At 44.2% G+C, this 19,824-nt stretch overlaps 1 protein-coding gene across 1 annotated transcript; it reads left to right on the forward strand.

Moving 5' to 3' along the window:
• The first annotated feature begins 130 nt into the window (after positions 1 to 130).
• Positions 131 to 17,134, forward strand: Rwdd4 (RWD domain containing 4). Its single transcript, XM_052752263.1, has 7 exons — positions 131 to 440; positions 5,025 to 5,105; positions 10,149 to 10,258; positions 10,339 to 10,489; positions 10,915 to 11,032; positions 13,825 to 14,010; positions 14,983 to 17,134. The coding sequence occupies exons 1-6, from the start codon at positions 417 to 419 to the stop codon at positions 13,878 to 13,880; spliced, it is 540 nt and encodes a 179-aa protein (XP_052608223.1). The 5' UTR covers positions 131 to 416; the 3' UTR covers positions 13,881 to 14,010; positions 14,983 to 17,134.
• Positions 17,135 to 19,824: the final 2,690 nt, after the last annotated feature.

Below are 19,824 nucleotides of genomic sequence, written 5' to 3' on the forward strand. Positions count from 1 at the left end.
CTGAGTGACAGTACTCGAAACCAATCCCCGAACAGAACGGGACTCGCTGTCGGGGAGGTGCTCCATTTCCTAGAGGGGAAAGAGTTGGGGGCGGAGAAACAAGGAGCCAATGGGAGAAGCGATCGAGGGAGGGGGCGGGGCCTCCTCGTGACCGCCCCTCCGCGGCTGGTCCGAGGGCTGGGTGTCCCCCACTTAATGCAATCCCGGTTCCTGGTCCCCGCGTAACGCGATCCTGGGTTCCCGGCCCGCAGCCGCCTGCCAGTGGCTTGGCGCCGCCGAGGGCCGGGAGCGCGCGAGCTCGTACCCACGGCTGCGAGGAGGGTTTCCCCAGACCGAGGCGCGGAAACGGGGTGCTCCGGCCTCCCGCCCGCTGCCCGCCTGTTCTTCGCGGTCGCAAACGCCGTGCGCCCTGCGCGATGGGTGCCAACGAGGACCAGGAGGTGAGAACCCAGGACTGGACACCCCTGTCCCGGCACAGGTCCCAACGCGGGGCACCCGGGACTCCGCACGTGTCCTTTGCGTCGAGAGCCCTCGCAGCCTGGCCGGTTGTCCCACGTTGGCGGGTCCACTGCCAGATGGCACCGGTCAACAGTGAGGCCAGCAAGCATGAATGGGTCACGTGCGACTCAGCCTCCCGCTCCCCTCACTTGTCATTTTTTTTTTTTTTTTTTTTTTTTTTTTTTTTTTTTTTTGCAACCCCAGGGGTCTCTCCAGATTTTCTTGCTAAGATGAGTGTCCTTGGTCCGCGACCCTGGTGCACTTGACTGTCCTTAAAACCCGAATGTGGCTTAGAGCTTATGTGTTGAGTTATCCTGTCTTAAAATCTGATCCCCTTTAATTTTTAAAACCTGTGTGTGGTCTCGTAAAGGGGTCGAGGAAGTAAAATTTCTGTGGCGGAAAATGAATGACCCTGGTGTCTCGGTTTCTGTCCATAATGCTTAGTGAAATCGCTTGACAATCTGTTGAGTGGATGTAAAATCTGTTTTGAGCATTTTTTTGCTCAAAATTCAAAAGAATTTTGTATAGTTTGTGCTTTGATTTTTTTTTATTGCAAACTGCCATTTTGATATAGAATTGGAAGGAATGAGTGCTATAAATCTTCTTATCATCGGACTTTGTAAATCTAATGTGTCCAGATGAGGAAGAATGTCTACAGTAGTAGAGTGCCCCAGAATCAATGTGATGGAATAAGGATTAGAAGACAAATGTCCTTGTGTAGTAGCAGATAAGTAGTAATTCACTATTTGTTTTTTAATATGTTGCTTAAAAGTTAGCATTTTGACAGTGTGGATGTTAATAAAAGCTCGCTGGGCGGTGGTGGTGCACGCCTTTAATCCCAGCACTCGGGAGGCAGAGGCTGGCGGATCTCTGTGAGTTCAAGGCCAGCCTGGGCTACAAAGTGAGTTCCAGGAAAGGCTCCAAAGCTACACAGAGAAACCCTGTCTTTAAAAAAAAAAAAAAAAAAAAAGCTCTAGGTTACAAGTTCTCTGTAAAGGACCCCCAAATGCAACAAGTGAATTGGTATCTGAATACCCTGCTAAAATATTCTTACCAGTTCAGTGAATGAATCCAGGGGAGAGAATAGAGAGAAAGGGAAAGAGAAATGACTAGTAAGTGGATACAAACTTAATAGAGAAGAGCAAGGTCTGATGTCTTGTTACACAGTAGAAACGACTAGTTTAAAAGTATCCTCTCTGCATTCACAATAGAAGAGTTTTGAATGGTTCCTTGACAAATAAATAACTGAAGATTTTAGGTGATAGATATGCTAATTACCTTAATTTGATCATTGCGTAATAGATCCTCTTATCAGAGGGCTGTATCATACCCCATAAATACAATTTTTAAAATAGTTTTATGTTAGCTGGGTGGTGGTGGTGGTGGTGGTGGCGGCGGCGGCGGCGGCGGCGGCGGCGGCGGCGGCGCAGGCCTTTAATCCCAGCACTAGGGAGACAGAGGCAGGTGGATCTTTGTGAGTTCGAAGCTAGCCTGGGCTACAGAGTGAGATCCAGGAAAGGCGCAAAGCTACACAGAGAAACCCTGTCTCGAGAAACCAAAAAAAAATTAGTTTTATGTTATGTATATGAGTTTTTTGCCTACATGTATGTATGTGGACCATTTGCATGTCTGGTGCCCACAGAGAGCATAAACCACTATGTCCGTGCTGAGAATTGAACAATTTTCTTGGAAAAGCAGCCAATGCTCTTAACCGCTGAGCCATCCCTCCAGCCCAGTAAATACAACCATTATGTATCAATTTGGAAATAGTTCTTTCTCCCAGCAAAGCACAATGTAACACTTCTCCTACTTGACTAAAGAAGTACCATCACCACAGGGAGATGATGCCACCTCAGACCTAATGAGTTAAATTCCTGTGGTAGAGTCCAGGAATCTCCATTTTAACAGTAAAATTCTGTTCTTCCTCATGATGGGTGTCCGGATCTTTGAAGATAGTTTCCTGCCCAGTTTTGAAGATGCAAAGCCAGACAGTGGCTGCACACGCCTTTCATCCCAGCACTTGGGAGGCAGAGGCAGACAGATCTCTGTGAGTTCAAGGCCAGCCTGGTCTACAGAGAGAGTTTGAGGACAGCCAGTGCTACACAGAGAAACCCTGTCTTGAAATTGAATGTGTGTGAACAGACCCTCCATTTTCTTCTTTTTTTTTTTTTTTTTTTTTTTTAGTTTTTTTTTTTTTTTTTTTTTTTTTTTGGTTTTTCGAGACAGGGTTTCTCTGTGTAGCTTTGCACCTTTTCCTGGAACTCACTTGGTAGCCCAGGCTGGCCTCGAACTCACAGAAATCCGCCTGGCTCTGCCTCCCGAGTGCTGGGATTAAAGGCATGCGCCACCACCGCCCGGCTTCTTCTTCTTTTTAAATAACTTATCTATTCTTATTTTATGTACATTGGTATTTTGCCTGTGTGAGGGTGTCAGCTCTTGGAGTTACAGACAGTTGTGCGCTGCCTTGTGGGTGCTGGGGATTGACCCTGGGTCCTCTGGAAGAGCAATCAGTTCTCTTAACCGCTGAGCCATCTCTCCAGCCCGAGCCTCCATTTTCTTGTGCTGAAATTGTGACTTCTCACTGTCTTCTGGTTTACTGTCAATCAATGCCCCCAGAGTGCTTCATGCAGAGCAGTTCATCTCTCATCGTCTACTTATTTAGTTAGTAGACGCTTACGCTGTCAAATATTATCATTAGCTTGGTTTTAAAGGACATGTTGGGGGGGGTCTTATTCTTAACAAGCCTGTCTTTGTTCCTGCCCAAATCATTAATTAAGATATGGAAAGGGATTAAGGTAGGAGTGAGAATACGTTCTTGAATTCAGTTTGGATTTCTAGACTTTCCTTTTTGGTTTTTCAAGACAGAGTTTCTCTGTGTAGTTTTGGTGCCTGTCCTGGATCTCGCTCTGTAGCCCAGGCTGGCCTTGAACTCACAGAGATCTGCCTGCCTCTGCCTCCCGAGTGCTGGGATTAAAGGCATACGCCACTGCCACTCGGCTAGACATTTCTTTATTGTTTTGTATTTTGTTCTGGTCCATTCCGTAAAGAGAGCCTTGCTAAAACCTTAGTAGACTGATTCTGGTGGTGTACAGAGTTATGCTGAAAAGGATTATTTAGTTCTATCTTGTAAGGCTTGCTGGATCCTAAGGATTCTATACTCTTACAAGTGCATGCCGTTTCTTTATAATCTGTTCTAAAATTTGTACATGGAGAACAAATCAGTATCACCATCTATTATCTGTAGAATTATTGACACGAGCCGGCCAGTGGTGGTGCACTCATTTAATCCCAGCACTCGAGAGACAGAGGCAGGCGGATCTCTGTGAGTTTGAGGCCAGCCTGGTCTACAGAGCGAGTTCTAAGACAGTCAGGGGTACACAGAGAAACCAAAAAGGGGGAAAAAATTATAACATGAGTCTTTTTGAAAACTAAAATAGGTTTTGTTTCTCCGTGTCTTTGTTCCTCCAAGATTCGGCTGTCACTCACAGTGATTGAGATTTTTCATTTGTGGGACCACAGTATTCCAAGAACAAATCCTCGGCAAGGATTACTGCTGAGCATCTTCTCTTCTGGTCCTTTAATCATCTTGAGTAGATCCTGTCGACTTCCTTACTGATAGTCTTTCTTGGGGGCCTTTACATTACTACTTAATTTTCATTTCACTATGAAAATGAGTAACAATGTAACTGATTGTTATTGTTGTTTTGGGTTTTGTGGGGGTTTTTTTGTTTTGTTTTGTTTTTGGATAGGGTTTCCCTGTATAGCCCTGACTGTCCTGGAAGCCACTCAGTAGACCAGGCTGTCCTTGAACTCAGAGATCGGCCTGCCTCTGCCTTCCGGGAGTGCTGGGATTACAGGCAGGCACCACCACCACCCAGCAACTGATGTTCTTTTTAAAATGGGAAATGGTTGTGCCTCTTATTTCTCATTTCCAAGTTGAGTGCATTTTCTATACACCAGGTTAGTTGTTCAGTAGAGTGATTAAAGACACAAAATATTCTCAAATTGCTTTAATCTACATCTGCCTCACAGTATGGAGAAGGGAATATGGTAATGAAACCAAACTGGGTTCCTTTGGAGGAGCAGCAAGTGCTTTTAACAACTGGGCCATCCCTCCAGCCTCCTAACACATTTAGATGAGAACTTATCACTATGACATTGTTATTGCGAACATGTGAAAACCTAATTCAGAAACTTCTAAAATATATGTATATATTATTTTTAATATATATATTATTTTATTGTGTCTGGGTGTTTTGCTAGTGGGTGGATGTGAGAACTAAGTGACCTGATACAATGTAAAAACCCTTAGCAGTGCCCAACAGATTGTCTTAAAGTACGTGCTGTTAGTATAATTGTACTATCATACACTATAATGGTGTTGGTATATACACATGTCATAACGTCTAGGGGCAATAAGTTAAGCCATGTTTTACAAAATTGAATGGTTTTGAATGAGATGCTAAAGACTCTCTTTCTAATCCATATCTGCCACTAAACATCGCTTTTTATTTTTATTTTTTCAGATGGAACTAGAAGCTTTACGTTCTATTTATGAAGGAGACGAAAGCTTCCGGGAATTAAGTCCGGTTTCATTTCAGTATAGGGTAAGACACAACATGTACAGTGCGTGTATCTCTGTGCTAGGGAAGAGGAGGTGGAGACTGCAGAATCTGAGTCCAGCTTCTAACTTAGTGGATTAACTCTATTATGTTCCTGTATTTCCTGAAACTTTCGTTTTTCTAAAAATGATTTTTTTAATTTGTGTGTGTGTATCTGGGGGCCCATAGAGGCCAGAAGATGGCATCAGATCCCCTACAGCTGGAGTTACAGATGGTTGTGAGTCACCAATGGTGGAAACGAAACTGGGGTCCTCTAGAGGAGCAGCAAGTGCTTTTAACAACTGGGCCATCTCTCCAGCCTCCTAACACAGTTAGATGAGAGCTTACCACTATGACATTGTTATTGCTAACAATTGAAAACTTAATTCAGAAATGTTTTAAAACTATATATTATTTTATTGTGTGTCTGGGTGTTTTGACGGCAAGTATGTCTGTGCACCACGTACATGCCAGGTGCTCACAGAGCCCAGAAGATGGCATTGGATCCCCCTGAACTAAAGTCATAGACGATTGTGAGCTGCCTGCCATGTGGGTGCTGGGAAATGATCCTGGGTCCTCTGGAAGGGCAACCAGTGCTCTTAACCACTGAGCCACCTCTGCAGCCTAATTCAGAACCTTTTTAACAAAAACAATTTGACTTGATTATAAAACGTTAGAGATAAAAGAGATCTTAAGGATTACATGGTGCTACCTTCTTAAAGATGGCTTCCCTAGGTGCTGATTTCCTAGACCTTTGCCACAGCTGATGTTGGTATCTAATCCTCAAATTTGCTTGTTGTAGATAGACTACAACAGGAAATGAGTTTTTGTTTTCTTAAGACAGAGTGTCGCCATGTAGCCTGGTCTAGCCTTGAGTTCTTGATTCTTTTATCTCAGACTCACAAGTGGAGCTAGGGAATAAATTCTCTAAGCGATGGTTCTTAACTTTCCCCCTAATGCTGTGAACTTTGAATACAGCTCCTCATGTTGTCGTGACCCCCTACCATAAAATTATTTTCATTACTGCTTCATAACTGTGATTTTGCTACTGTTAGGAATCGGAATGTAAATATCTGTGTTTTCTGGTGGTCTTAGGCGACCCCTGTGAAAAGGTCATTCGACCCGCAATGGGGTCGAGACCCACAGGTTGGGAACCACTGCTCTCTGGCAGTTCCCAGTTCATCGGCCCAGTAGCTGCCTCTATCTGTATGACAACTATAATTGCTCCTTCACTTGTTGCCATAACGAAATGCCTGACAAACGCAACTTGTGGGCCAGGCCAGAGAGATGAGAACACTCACTGCACAAGCTCCTCGGCCTGAGCTGGGTCCCCAGAACCCCCACAAAGGTGGAAGTGTGGAACCGAGTCCACGAAGCTGTCCTCCATTCCTGTGGTACACGTGTGCCCCACACAAATCACACGTTCATAGTGATAACAAATAAATAAGGATTTTTTTAAAGATTCACAAACTTAAGGAAAGAAGAGTTTCTTTTGGCTCATGGTTTGAATGTGTAGTCCACTAGTGGAAGTCTCGGCCAAAGGATCCCGTGTGAGGCCACTGCTCAGGAAGCAAAGAGAACATTGCTTCTGCCCGCTTCCCTCTCTCCTGACTCCAGCCCCTGGAATGGTGTCCACATCAGGGTAGGCTTTCCCACCTCAGTTAACCCAAGCCAGAAAATCCCTCACAGACATGCCCAGAGGTTTATTTCTGTGGTGACTCTAAATCCCATCAGGTTGGCGATATCAGCCATCCCAACAACTAGAGATCTCTTAATGACCAGAGTTCATGATGGAGTTAAGACCTGGGCCCTTCTAGTTAAATCCAGCTGCCCCTGCCCCCAGATTTTCCCAGCTGCTGCCACCTTCCTTTAGCAGAGACACTGAGAATTCTCATGTGTTTTCCTAACTGTCTCCAGTAACCACACAGTTATTCATTGAGCACAGTATGCAGAATGGTCCTGGATCTATGTGTGCACTCTACGGTAGACTGAAACACGAAACTGGAGAGAGTGTGTCAACTGTCAACGGAGGAGAGCCGGGGATCTGCCCCGTCGGACCCTCTGTTCTCCAATAGAACAGTTTGGTAGGCTCCTAGATGACTTCCCCACTTCCACATCTTTCTTTAGCCTCCCACACACACACACACTGAACCGCGAGGTCAACGGACTGCTACTTAGCACTCTGAAACATTTAAGTGGTCCTGCAATAGCCTGTTTAAAGAGGTTTCTTCCTGGGCTTCTCTTGCCCGTAAATGATGGCTCTATTCTTAGCTCCATAACCATGGTCCACTTAAAAAATGATATATTTTTGTTGGAGAGATGGCTCAGTGGTTAAGAGCACTTGCTACTCTTTAGGAGGACTTGCGTTTGGATCCCAGCTCTCACGTCAGGTGGTTCACAGTAGCCTGTAACTTCAGTTTCAGAGTGTCTGATATCTCTGGCCTCTGAGGACAGCTGCACTCATGTACACATATTCACACACACACACACACACACACACACACAATTAAAAATAATAAACATAAAATATTAAAAAATGATTTATTTTTGTTTTGTGTATATGAGTGTTTTGCTTGGATATAGTGTGTGTGTGTGTGTGTGTGTGTGTGTGTGTGTGTTACTCTTAGAGGCCCAAAGTTGTAAGCTGCTGTGGGAGTTTGGGGAAGCCAACCCCAGTCCTCTGCAGTGGTGGCGAGCACTCACAGTGCCTGAGCCGGCTCTCCGAACTCCCTCTGGAAAACTTTGTCAAACTTTCTTAGGCACCAGGGAGTGCCAAATGTATCTCTTCTCCCTTAAGCATTGTCTTTGGATACATTGTAAGGCTTCTCTTCACCTCTCCTCTCTCATCTACCTGGCTTCTCTGAGGTGCCAATCAACCTCCTGGGACACAGTTGGCCCTCTCAGTTTGGAGCAGAATTAACTTCATTATCACTCCCGCCTCCTTCTACTTTCTGTTTGTTTTTCAAGAGAGACCTTCTCTGTGTTGCCCTGGCTCTCATAGAACTGTAGCCCAGGCTGGCCTCCAACTCGGAGATCCATCCATCAGCCTCTGCCTCTGAGAGCTGGAATTAAAGGCGTGTGCCACCACCCAGCTGCCTCCTTTTACTTTGAAAAATTGTCCATACTGCACTTTTGTAAGTCATTAGGTGTCTTTGAAAACGGGAGTGGTCTTGCCTCTGTCTTTAACACAGTGAGACATTGGCAATTCGTTTCTCAGTGCGCCTTGAGTTAGGACTGGGGGATTACATGAAGCTCCTACCTTCTGTCACTTTTCAGTGCATCCTTCCTGCCTGTGATCGACTCCTACTGACGTATCGAAAGGTCCTAAGTTTACTGGATGCTGTTTCTGTGCTTCAGGTACATTGGCACAGAATGTAGCTGAGGGTCCGGGGGCGAGGATGTGGGCAGAGTAGAAAAGTGAAGCGAATAATAATTGAGGTGAAATTTTTTCTAATTATGTTACATTTATTTCTCGTGTGTGTGTTTGTGTGTGTGTGTGTGTGTGTGTGTGTGTGTGTGTGTGTGTGTGTGTGTGTGTTTGGGGAGGGGCACATGTATGCCACAACACTTGTGAGTTGGTTTTCCCCCTTCCACTCTGTGGGTTCAGGGATCAAACTCCAGTCACCAGGCTTGACAGCAAGTGCCTTTCCCCCCCTAAGCCGTCTGGCAGGCCCCTGAAGTGAAAAGCTTGATTCAGGCGAGCATTATTAACAGACGTTAAAATCTCTAGGCAAAGGTTGCTAAGAAACAGAGTAGTGACGTAGTTTTGTGTTATTGCTGCACAGATTTTCTTTATTACCTCTACACTGAAGAAATTATCCCCAGTGCTGAATCCTGATAGGATGCCCGAGAGCTACCACACCACCTCTCCTCACGTAATGGTTCATCTGAATCTGAACAGGGGAAGTAGTCATCTATATTTGGGGATGTTAGTCAGAAAAACCGGCCGAGACTCTTAACGTCATAACAGACTTTTGGAAAGCCAGGAAGAAGGTTCTATTAAGGAAGACTAGGGAGGTGTGACAACCAAACATAGTAAAACTTTGGTGAATTTCAGATTTCTGGGGTGGGAGTGTTTATTAAAGGACACCTTAGGTATAGTTGGAAGATATAATTATATATTAGTTGAGGGTTTTTTTTAATGTCAGTGTTGAATTCTTAGGGTAGGATGATTGTCTTGTGGCTATAAAAGATATCCTAAGGGTTTTTTTTTTTTCACCCATAAATAACTAAAGACATTTCGTTACTTCCTAATGGGTCAGCAAAAACCAAAGTCAGGGAACTCATGCATGTTAAAGGAGTAGGTGCTGATTTCTGTGCTAGAGGGGAAGATGTGGAAATGAGACGGGGTGTTTAGTAAATATATGCCGGTGAGCATTTATCTATCATGCCAGTTTAGCTTCTCCTTAAGATTAACAGTGTTTTCAATCAAAAGTTGACAAACAGAAGGCACTCTTCTCAGGAGTTGCTCTGCGGCCCGAGGCGTCCTCTCCCTGGTCCTCTGCTTCTCTCCGGGTTCCACTGTGTTTTCTGGTCTGTGGCCCTTGAACAGCGTGTATCCGTCTCCCTGTCCTCTGTGCCTGTTGCACTTTAGCGGTTGGAAATCTTAAAGACCAGCTGTTACAAGTTTGTGGATAACTATTTTCGTCCATTGCCGTCTTTTGTTTTGTTTCATGGTTTGTGGAGCACTGTAGCCCAGGCTGGCCTCAGGCTCAGAGATTCAGCTGCCTCTCTCTGCCTCCCAGGACTAGCATGCCCAGCCTCATCGTCATCTTGTTCCTTGTAGTTAATGTCTTATCTTCCGCCTCAGAAACAATGTCAAGTGTATCCTTGGCCGCTGATTGAGAAATGGGCCATCCGCAGTAACAAAGCTTCCTGAAGCAGGAGGGACTACAGCTGTGTATACCCTCCTCATCTTTGGTCAGTCTTACTCCAATACCTCTGAACTTCTCAGCATATTCTGCTTCAGAGTTTGAACCTGAATGTTGGAAAGCATCATTTTGGGTCTTTTGATCACGTTCCCCAAGCCTAAGATTCCCTTTTCTTCAGATAGGTGAAGATGGCGATCCCAAAGCCTTCCTAATAGAGATTTCCTGGACAGAGACGTATCCCCAGACGCCGCCGGTCATATCCATGAACGCGTTTTTTAACAACACCATGTAAGTACCCTTGTTTTCACTGCTGTCTCGTTTCCTTCTGTGGGACCTGCTCTTGACAGTGGGGTTTCTCTGCCTTGTAGCTCCTCAGCTGTAAAGCAGAGTATCTTAGCCAAACTACAGGAAGCCGTAGAGGTGAATCTCGGCACCGCCATGACCTACACATTGTTCGAGTACGCCAAGGACAATAAGGAGCAGTTCATGGAGAACCACCATCCCGGGAACTCTGCGCCAGTGAGTGTGCGGTTGGTTCTGCCAGATGGCTTTGGTCTGGGCGTGGTAATTAATTTTTGCCAGTTGGTTTTTTTGAAAAAGACTTTGCGTTAGATTTAAATAGAGGATTACGTTTGAGTTAAGTGAGAACAACGAACCTTAGATTCCCTCTGTTTAATGGAGAAAATGAACTTATGTTCTGTCAGAATCCCTTCTTGGGGTCCCAGTTCAACTGCCACCCCATTGTTTTGTCCTTGAAAACGAGCCTGTGCGAGGCAAGGCCGGTGATGCATGAGGACACCTGACTGAATGAATAGTGAATGGTGGCAGTAGCTCCTTCCGTTTTTTTAAATTGAGAGACCCACCACGCCCTTCCAGATGTAGCTGGGTTTGTTCTAATCCAGTAGGTTTTAAGGTGAGTCTAAGATCTGTTTCTGCTCTTGTAGACACCCATAGCCAATATCATCGCGGTTGAAACTCCCAGCACAGCCCCATCAAATAAGAAAAAAGACAAGAAAGAGCAACTTTCCAAAGCTCAGAAACGCAAGCTGGCAGATAAAACAGGTTTGCATCCTTGTTCTTTGTCTTTCCTTACACAGAAAGTGGGTTCATTTTACTGTCATGGGGTGCTCGTTATGCTTAGGCTTACAGGATTAATTCTTCAGTCTATTCGTGGGACGTTTGAATCAGACCTGTTGGTAAAAAATTATACCATATTTATTGCTACTTCATCATGAGATCATCATCTGGAAAAAAAATAATGAGTCACAAAGTAATTATAAACATTCCCACTGAGGAACATTAAAAAAATGGGCAGCTGGACGGTGGTGGTGCACATCTTTAATCCCGGCACTCTGGAGGCAGAACCAGGCAGATCTCTGTGAGTTCGAGGCCAGCCTGGTCTACAGAGTAGATCCAGGATAGGCACCAAAACTACACAGAGAAACCCTGTCTCGAAAAACCAAAAAAAAAAGGGGGGGTGCAAAACACGTGTCCTGCCTGAACGCTGTAACGTCACGTGGGGTTTTATTTACCTGTGTGACAGGTGCGTACTTGGAAAAGCTGTGTGAAATAGAGTTTTCACTTGCAATCTGGTGCGTCAATCCCCATTTGAGCACAGTGATTTAGGATTTTTTGCCCGTGGTTAACTTAACTATACCATAAGATTTCAGAAAAGAATTCCCATGTGTCTGATAATAGACTCCTTAGAAAAGGATTATAAGCCAGGCAGTGGCGGCGCACGCCTTTAATCCCAGCACTCGGGAAGCAGAGCCAGAGGGATCTCTGTGAGTTCGAGGCCAGCCTGGTCTATAAAGTGAGATCCAGGAAAGGCGCAAAGCTACACAGAGAAACCCTGTCTTAAAAAAAAAAAAAAAAAGAAAGAAAAGGAGCCGGGCGGTGGTGGCACACGCCTTTAATCCCAGCACTCGGGAGGCAGAGGCAGGTGGATCTCTGTGAGTTCGAGGCCAGCCTGGGCTACCAAGTGAGTTCCAGGAAAGACGCAAAGCTACACAGAGAAACCCTGTCTCGAAAAACCAAAAAAAAAAAAAAAAAAAAGAAAAGAAAAGGATTATAAACTTCAGTTCAGTAATGTTTTGGGCATCAGTCTGAATTTTCCCAATTAGGAAAAACAAGAACATTGTTGTATGTACACACACATTTACATAAAGGGGTGTGTGCGAGCGCGCATTCTCAGGAGGCCCAAAAAAGTTGTTGGGTCCCCTAGACTGGAATTGCAGGCAGCTGCCTGATTCGGGTTCTGGGAAGCTGCCTCTCACCCTGGAGAGTAGCAACTGCTCTCTTAACTGCCGAGCCATGGCTCTAGACCCTGCCCTTTCTTATAGGAAGGGATAATAGGTTTATTTTTGTTTAATGTCTGTCCATGGTAGAATAAAAAGAAACCAACACTGTGTTGCTCCTCATAAACAACATTTGAAAATTGTAACTGTTTGTGGTATAAAAGTCTCTGCATTATTCACCCCATGTCGGGCGGCAGTAAAGCGTAAATAGCTGAAGTAAAAATTATAGCCATTGCAGTCTGTTGTCTAGAATCTTGGCTCCTGTCTTTTTGGAATGTTGTAGCATCTGTGGCAGGTGGTCAGGTTTGGCAGCATGAATCTTTACCTGCTGAGCCATCTTGTCCCTAATATTGAAGAATTTTTTTAAGTAAAGTGTTTATTTGTTCAATTGTTTTTTAAATTTGAATATTAACGGATGAAAGCATTTTGTAAACTATGCATTTTTATCTGAGTCCTTATGAGCTTTGTCCCAAGCATTCTCAGTAGAGCACTGGTTCTCAACCTTCCTAATAGTGTGACCTTTTTTTGTTTGTTTGTTTGTTTTTCTTTTCTTTTTTTTTTTTTTTAGGTTTTTTTTTTGAGACAGGGTTTCTCTGTGTAGCTTTGCGCCTTTCCTGGATCTCGCTCTGTAGACCAGGCTGGCCTCGAACTTACAGAGATCCGCCTGCCTCTGCCTCCCGAGTGCTGGGATTAAAGGCCTGCACCACCACCACCCGGCTGTTTGTTTGTTTTTCGAGACAGGGTTTCTCTGTGTTGTTCTGGAGCCTGTCCTGGATCTCGCTCTGTAGACCAGGCTGGCCTCAAACTCACAGAGATCCACCTGGCTCTGCCTCCCAAGTGCTGGGCCTGGCACTCTTCGACCTTGTAATACAGTTCTTCATGTCGTGGTGTCCTTCAACCATAAAATTATTTTGTTGCTACTTCATAGCTGTAATTGTGTTGCTGTTATGAGTCATAGTATAAATATCTAAGGTGCAGGATATCTGATGTGTTGTCCGTCGTTCCCAGGGGTGGGGGGTGGGAGTCATGACCTACAGGTTGAGGACGACAGCAATATCATGAAGCTCCTTTTGAAAAATATGTTTCATCAGAGCATGGCCAAGTTGTACATAAGTTAACTTGCACTCCTCTTAGTCCTAAAGCCAAACATTGGTCAGTGCCGTCTCGCCTATTTGGAGCCGAGCGCCCCGGTGTGAATCCTGACACAGTGAACTAGCACCGTTTCCTACCCAGATAAGCATTGGCCTTGCAGGAAGTGGGACTCCACACCTGCATGAGTATGTCAATCATACCCCTCATTTCTCCTTGGTAACTGGTTTTGTCTTGAGTGGATGTGGGGTAAATGTAGAAGTCGGGTTGTGTGCAATACTCTGCAGGTATCTCCAGGAGGGTACTTTACGGCCACCAAGATAATGAGAAACTTTTTTCCAACTTAGTAGTATGTGACGCACATCTATTTGTTGTATGCAGTAGTATAAAAAATACTGTTTGCTAGGATAGCGGTTCGTTTACAACTAGCCGGCTGGTCTTACTAAAGATACTGATTTTGTCCTCCAGATCACAAAGGAGAGCTTCCTCGAGGCTGGAACTGGGTTGATGTCGTGAAGGTATAGCATACTTACATTCAAGTCTTCAAAGTTGTTACATTATTTGCCACCCACTAATGACATGTATATCTTCCATTTTCCTTCCTGCCTCCTTGGGAATTTCCCGGATGTCTGTTTACGCTTTTGGATTCAGCACGTAAGTATTCTTGAAGGCTTCACGTTGTCTGCTTCCTCAGGGTTAGATGCTCTTAGCGGTCAGCTTAGCTCTCCTCCCTCTGCTGGGATGTCCCCAGAGTCAGCTCCATTGTAGAAGAGATCTGTGCAACTCCAATCATCTTGTTTGAGCTAGATCATAAAGAGATCTGCAGAAATGGAAACGAGCACCATGCTAAGTCTTTCTTTAGAAAACGTAGTTATTGAGGGACTGGAGATGGTTCAGTCAGGAAAGTGCCTGCTGTGCCAGCATGCGGCCCCGAGTTCGAAAAATACCAGTTTATTGTCTATCAATGTCATGCTTTGTTATATTGACACATGCATAAAATGGTATGTGAGGAGTTAAGACCTCAGCTGAGGACAACTGAGTCAAACTGCCAGCTTGGTGCTTTGGGACAAATTACTTAACCCCCGGATCTCAGTTCCCACACTTCTAATAAAATGTGATAGAAAATAAAGTTCATATTGAGTTAATATGTGTTCATCCAAACCCTTAGAACAGCACTACTTACAGAGAAAGCTAGACATTAGACTAGACATTATGATGATAGCATGATTCATCGATTATTATTGGTAAAAACTAAGCCTGGGTGAAAAAAGTACTACTGATGATACAACACAAAAATAGAAGAATATCATTCACTTAACAAACCATGCCTTCTCTATGAATGCTCGCGTCTGATTTAGTCTTAGAAAGCGGCAAGGGATGTCCCCACCTAACCTTGTTCTGTTGAATGGGCTTTTGGTTGTTTTTAAACCTGTGGAAAGTAATACGGCCTACAAGTAGAAAGTAGCTAGGTGTAGAAACAGTTACAGTTTAAAGTCCCATGACTTGGACTTTATTTCCTATTGTTGATTGATTGATTGATTCTCAGAGAAATAATGACTCAGATACTGTCATCGCTTCCACTTAATACTTGTTTTGTTTTGTTTTTATTTTATTTTTTTTTAACAGTTAAGTAAAACTGGTTCTAAAGATGATGACTAGCACCTACCTGCAGACGAAGCAAGAGCATCATCCTTTGAAAAGCAGCCTGGATCAACATGTCTCCTTACTTTTTCTGGTACTGAGTGGCTTTTTATAAGACATGGTTCTTTTGTATGTGTCTTAAAAAATGTAAGTGGAAAGTCCATGAAGCGATTTGGTTGTAGTAAATTATTTTCACAATCTTGCCTTAATAAAAGGTGGAAGTGGAACCATTTAGTGTACTTTCTGAAGCTGTTGAGCATCATTGGCAATGGATGGCTCTGAGGAGTGAGTCCGTGCTGACCTAGCCATCTGATCCAAGCGATGCGATTGTTTTTAAAGGCCAGCAAAGCCACTTGCAAACTGTCCGTTCAGTAGAGCCCAGTACGGAGTCTCTGGTATTCCACAGCATGACCCATAGCAATAGGCGTCTCCCCTCAAGTCCCCATCCCCTCCTGCTTAGGTGATGAAGAGGAGGCTGCGTCAGCAATCTGAGTGCCAGTGTTGAGCTTTCAACGGTTCTCTTTGAAGTTCCTCATCATTTGTCAGCACTGAATTACTTCTCCTGTTAGTTACACTTTTCTCGTGGTTTGAGTGAAGGTGTTTGATCATGACGGCTTTCGATTCTATAAATACTAAAAGACTGTCAGAAGAGAATTGAGGGGCTGGGAAAGAGCTTAGTAGTAAAGGGCTTGCTGTGCAGGCCTGAGGACCATGAGTTCAGGTCCCCAGTACCCACATACAGAGCCAGGCCTACACCTGAAACCCAGAGCTGGGGAGGCGGAGACAGGAGGATCTCTGGTGTTTGCTGGCCAGCCAGTTTGGCTGCATCGCTGAGCTGGTTCAGTGAGAGATGCTATCTCAAATAAATACGGTAGAGAGCAATAGAGGAAGACACATAACAGATCTCTGGCCTCAACAGGAAAGCACACGTGCGTGCACCCATCTGCACACACACACACACACACACACACACCATACACCAAACAAAACAAAAACAACAAATTTGCCAAATACTTCGGAAAGCATTTGAATAAGTGCTAGCTCTTATTTAAAATATTTCTCTTTGCTGCATATGCCAGGATGAGTATAAATAAGATGCCTTAATATTTGATTTTTGTATTGTTGGAGACAGTGGTTTTAATAAATTCCTATTATCTGCTATTGTGATGTTTTGTTGGTAACTAAAGTCTTTTGCTGGATTCAGCATTCAACACATTTCAAATCCTGAGGGTGGTGCTTGACTTTGTGGGGGGTTTGCTTTTTGGTGGGTCTTTTGTTTGTTTTTATAGTGTCTTTTCAAATACCGAATGTGTCTCCCAACCTCTGTATCTTTTTAATAATAGACATACAAATCTTTCACATGCTAAACTGTTGTTATACATGCTTGGTTTTTAAAATAATTAGGAGAGGAGACTTGCTATAGTTTTACCTGGAAACTTACTGCTGTGTGTATGTGAGTTATGGTGACTGTGTGTGTGTCAGCGTTGTTAGAATGCCAAGTTGTACCGTGTAGTGTAGACCAACAATTAGCTTTTAAAGAAGTTACCTTAGCATAAGAGCAGATTAAGAGGTAGGTATCTATGGATTTTCCAAAGTTACCCTTGGCTTCGGTTAAATTGTATGAGCTGTAAAGTAAGTGTGCTTACAGAGAAAGAGTTGGCTCGCGTTTGAAAAAGCTCACTCCCATTTTGTCCCTTGGAGTAATATTGAAATTGAAAACACCCAGATTGTGACATCTTTTCTTTTCAAGGTTCTTTTTGTGCAGTTTTTATTGTCATCTTGATTTGTTTGATTTTTTTTTTAAAGAAACATCTTGTAATGGAAAAAAAAGTGTTTTGTTCTGTTTTAAAGATTATTACACTTGTCCAAGTTATTGTGGTTCTTAGATTGCAAAGAATATGCTAGTTAAATGCCAATGAACTATTTTTACTCTTTTTCTATGAATTGTACAAAGCTCTGGGGCAGATGGTGGCAGGGGTGCTCCCGTTACCTTATATGAACACTTCCATCAATGCTGCCATCATCCCATAATGCTCCGCTCCCAGTATATTTTCTCAGAGTCTATTTACTCAAGATTGTATGGAATGACCTGACTGATAAGCAATAAAGTCTGAATCATAGTGATTTTTTTTCTATACGTTTTGCTTCAAATCATTTCAGAAAGAGTTGTTAACTTTATAAATCTATCTGCATTATAATCTTATGGTATGAGATGTGTACTCCTGCTGGGAACCATCCAAGTATCATATTCAAAGAAGAAATATTCCAAAAGAGCTCGGAAGAAAGTCAGGAATTCCCATAATAAGTAGATAGGAATTTAAAAACAGCTTGCACTTCCATACCTTCATGGTCTCCGAAGAAAAGAGGCCAAGTCCAGGGTCAGTCTAGCATTGGAAGTTACATTTAGACCTGTCTGTGTATGCTTAGTGGCTGAGACCCTTTCTCCAGTGAGGGCCCTGAGGAAAAGCTCCTATCTTGAACTGATGTATACTCTCAGGACATGCTGTATCAAAAGTTACTCCACAGTTGAATTTCAGCCTAAATACTGCCGGCTGATGATGGCCATCACTTGAGGATGAAATGACCCCACAGGCTCATATGTTGGAACACTCATCCCCCAGCTGGTGGCGCTGTTTTGGAAGGCTGTGGGACTCTTAAAAGGAGGAATCAACCTAGCTCAAGGCAGCGGGCAGGGCTGACACTATGGGTCCTGTGTGGGCAGGCTCTCTTACTCTGCCCCAAGCTCTCTACTTTATTATCCACTGAAAGGAGCATGTGACCTCACGCTGTCACACTGGGCCTTTTCCACGAGACCACCCCCTGAATCATGAACCAGAATATATTCTAATTAGCTAGGTACTAATGGATCACGCCTGTAGTCCCAGCGCTCAGGAGGCAGAGGCAGGCAGCTCTCTAAGTTTGAGGCCAGCCTGGTCTAAAAAGGGAGTTCCAGGACAGCTAGGGTGTTTACACAGAGAAACCCTGTCTCAAAAAAACAAAAATAAAAATAAAAGCTGAATATATTAAGTTACTTTTGCCAGGTGTCTGTCATTGTGATGTCAAGATAACTAAGGCTGTTATGAATTAGTGCTCGGGGACCCAAGGGTGTCCCTCAAGAGCAGGAAAAACATGCCGGGCAGATGCACGCCATGCGGGTATGGCAGTAATTCACAACCCAGATGCTGCATCCACTTGGAGAGTTTATTATAACAGAGAGGTGAAGAGCAAGATAGGAAAGAAAGAGACAGAAAGAGAGAAGAGAGAGGTCAAGGGTACAACATTGTGGGAGGAAAAGTGGAAGAGAAAGAGAGAGAGAGGAAGGGACGGAGTTTTTCCTTCAAGAGAGGCTTTTAAGTCTGGGATGCAGGGTGGCCCCAAGGGGTAGGATTTCAAGGGGGCAGTCAGAATATTAACAAAGGCAGTATGGAAAGAACAAAAATTCACAAAAACCTCAAGCCATGGTTTTTAAGATAGTACCAGGACTCAGCAGGCAAAGGTGCCTGCAGCCAAGACTCACAACCGTTGTTCTAACTTTGGAACCCGGGTGGCAGAGCCAAGTGGATCTCTGTGAGTTTGAGGCCAGCCTGGGCTACAGAGTGGGTTCCAGGAAAGGTGCAAAGCTACACAAAGAAACCCTGTCTGGAACAAAACAAAACAACAACAAAAAGCTAACTTTGGAGCCCGATTGTTGAAAGAGAGAAGCCATTCCTTTGCCTCCACATGCTCTGTGGTGCTCCAAACCCCCACAAAACTAAAATTCTTAGAAATAAAAGTATTAAATGGAGCCGGGCGGTGGTGGCGCGGGCCTTTAATCCCAGCACTCAGGAGGCAGAGGTAGGCGGATCTTTGTGAGTTCGAGGCCAGCCTGGTCTACAGAGCAAGATCCAGGAAAGGCGCAAAGCTACACAGAGGAAACCCAGTGTCAAGGGGGAAAAAAATTAAATGGTACTCAAATTAGGCGGATATGTAGGCACCTGATAGAAATGAACACAAATCTAGAACAATCACTTTCAACACAGACCTCCAAAGAGATCTGAGTAGCATATGGAATGTCCGCTCATCCTCAGGAGTCTCAGGCTAGACTCACATAAGCACCATCCCATGAGAACTTGCCAAGAAAAAAACTGAGAGGAATAAGTGTTAGTTATTTGGTGGCGCTGTTACCCTGCAAGGAAATGTCACGAAACACGACAGAATCCACTAACAAGAGTTTTATTAAGATAAGTGTGCTCAGGCCTGCAGAAGAGACACATGCATAGAGAAGAAAACCAGGAATATGGCGCAGGCGTACACAGGTCCATGTGGCTACTCCACATATGCGCGTAGATCACATGGTTGCATTGTGCGCTCTTACACAACCATGCAAAGCCACGGGGTCCTGGTCACGCGAGACACCTTGACCCGGAAATGGCGATTTTGACCTGGAACTGGCTAAGTGGAAGTGTCTAGGTCCGCCGGACATGCCCAACTGTGGGGGCGTGTTGTGAATCTATCAATAAGAGCCCCCAGGATACACTGACAGTGCCCCCATTCTGAAGTATTTTAAAGAAGGGAGTTGCATAAATTCCAAGAAACGTAAACAGCAGCAAGCTGGGGAGTCATACAGAACTTGTCAGTGGACAACAGTCATTGAAATTAAAGTGCAGGGGACGAGAAGTGATGTGGCTAAATACCCTGCTGAGTGAAACTAATGCTAAACCTGTAATGGAGGGTTTTTTCCCTTTCCGATTTCAGCATTAAAACTTCATTCATCCCGTATCATTTCTTCACAGGCCACAACAGTTTAGATTAACTGGGTAAACCTAGCCCCAAGCTCTGCTGCCGCCT

Source organism: Peromyscus californicus, unplaced genomic scaffold (genome assembly GCF_007827085.1).
Source record: "Peromyscus californicus insignis strain IS unplaced genomic scaffold, ASM782708v3 Scaffold_23__1_contigs__length_62951481, whole genome shotgun sequence".
Classification (NCBI taxonomy): domain Eukaryota; kingdom Metazoa; phylum Chordata; class Mammalia; order Rodentia; family Cricetidae; genus Peromyscus; species Peromyscus californicus.

Coding starts and splice junctions, on each gene's coding strand:
- Rwdd4 (XM_052752263.1), top strand. CDS start 417: ATGGGTGCCAACGAGGACCAGGAG. Junction 441..5,024: donor GTGCCAACGAGGACCAGGAG/GTGAGAACCCAG, acceptor TTATTTTTTCAG/ATGGAACTAGAAGCTTTACG. Junction 10,259..10,338: donor GCGTTTTTTAACAACACCAT/GTAAGTACCCTT, acceptor TCTGCCTTGTAG/CTCCTCAGCTGTAAAGCAGA.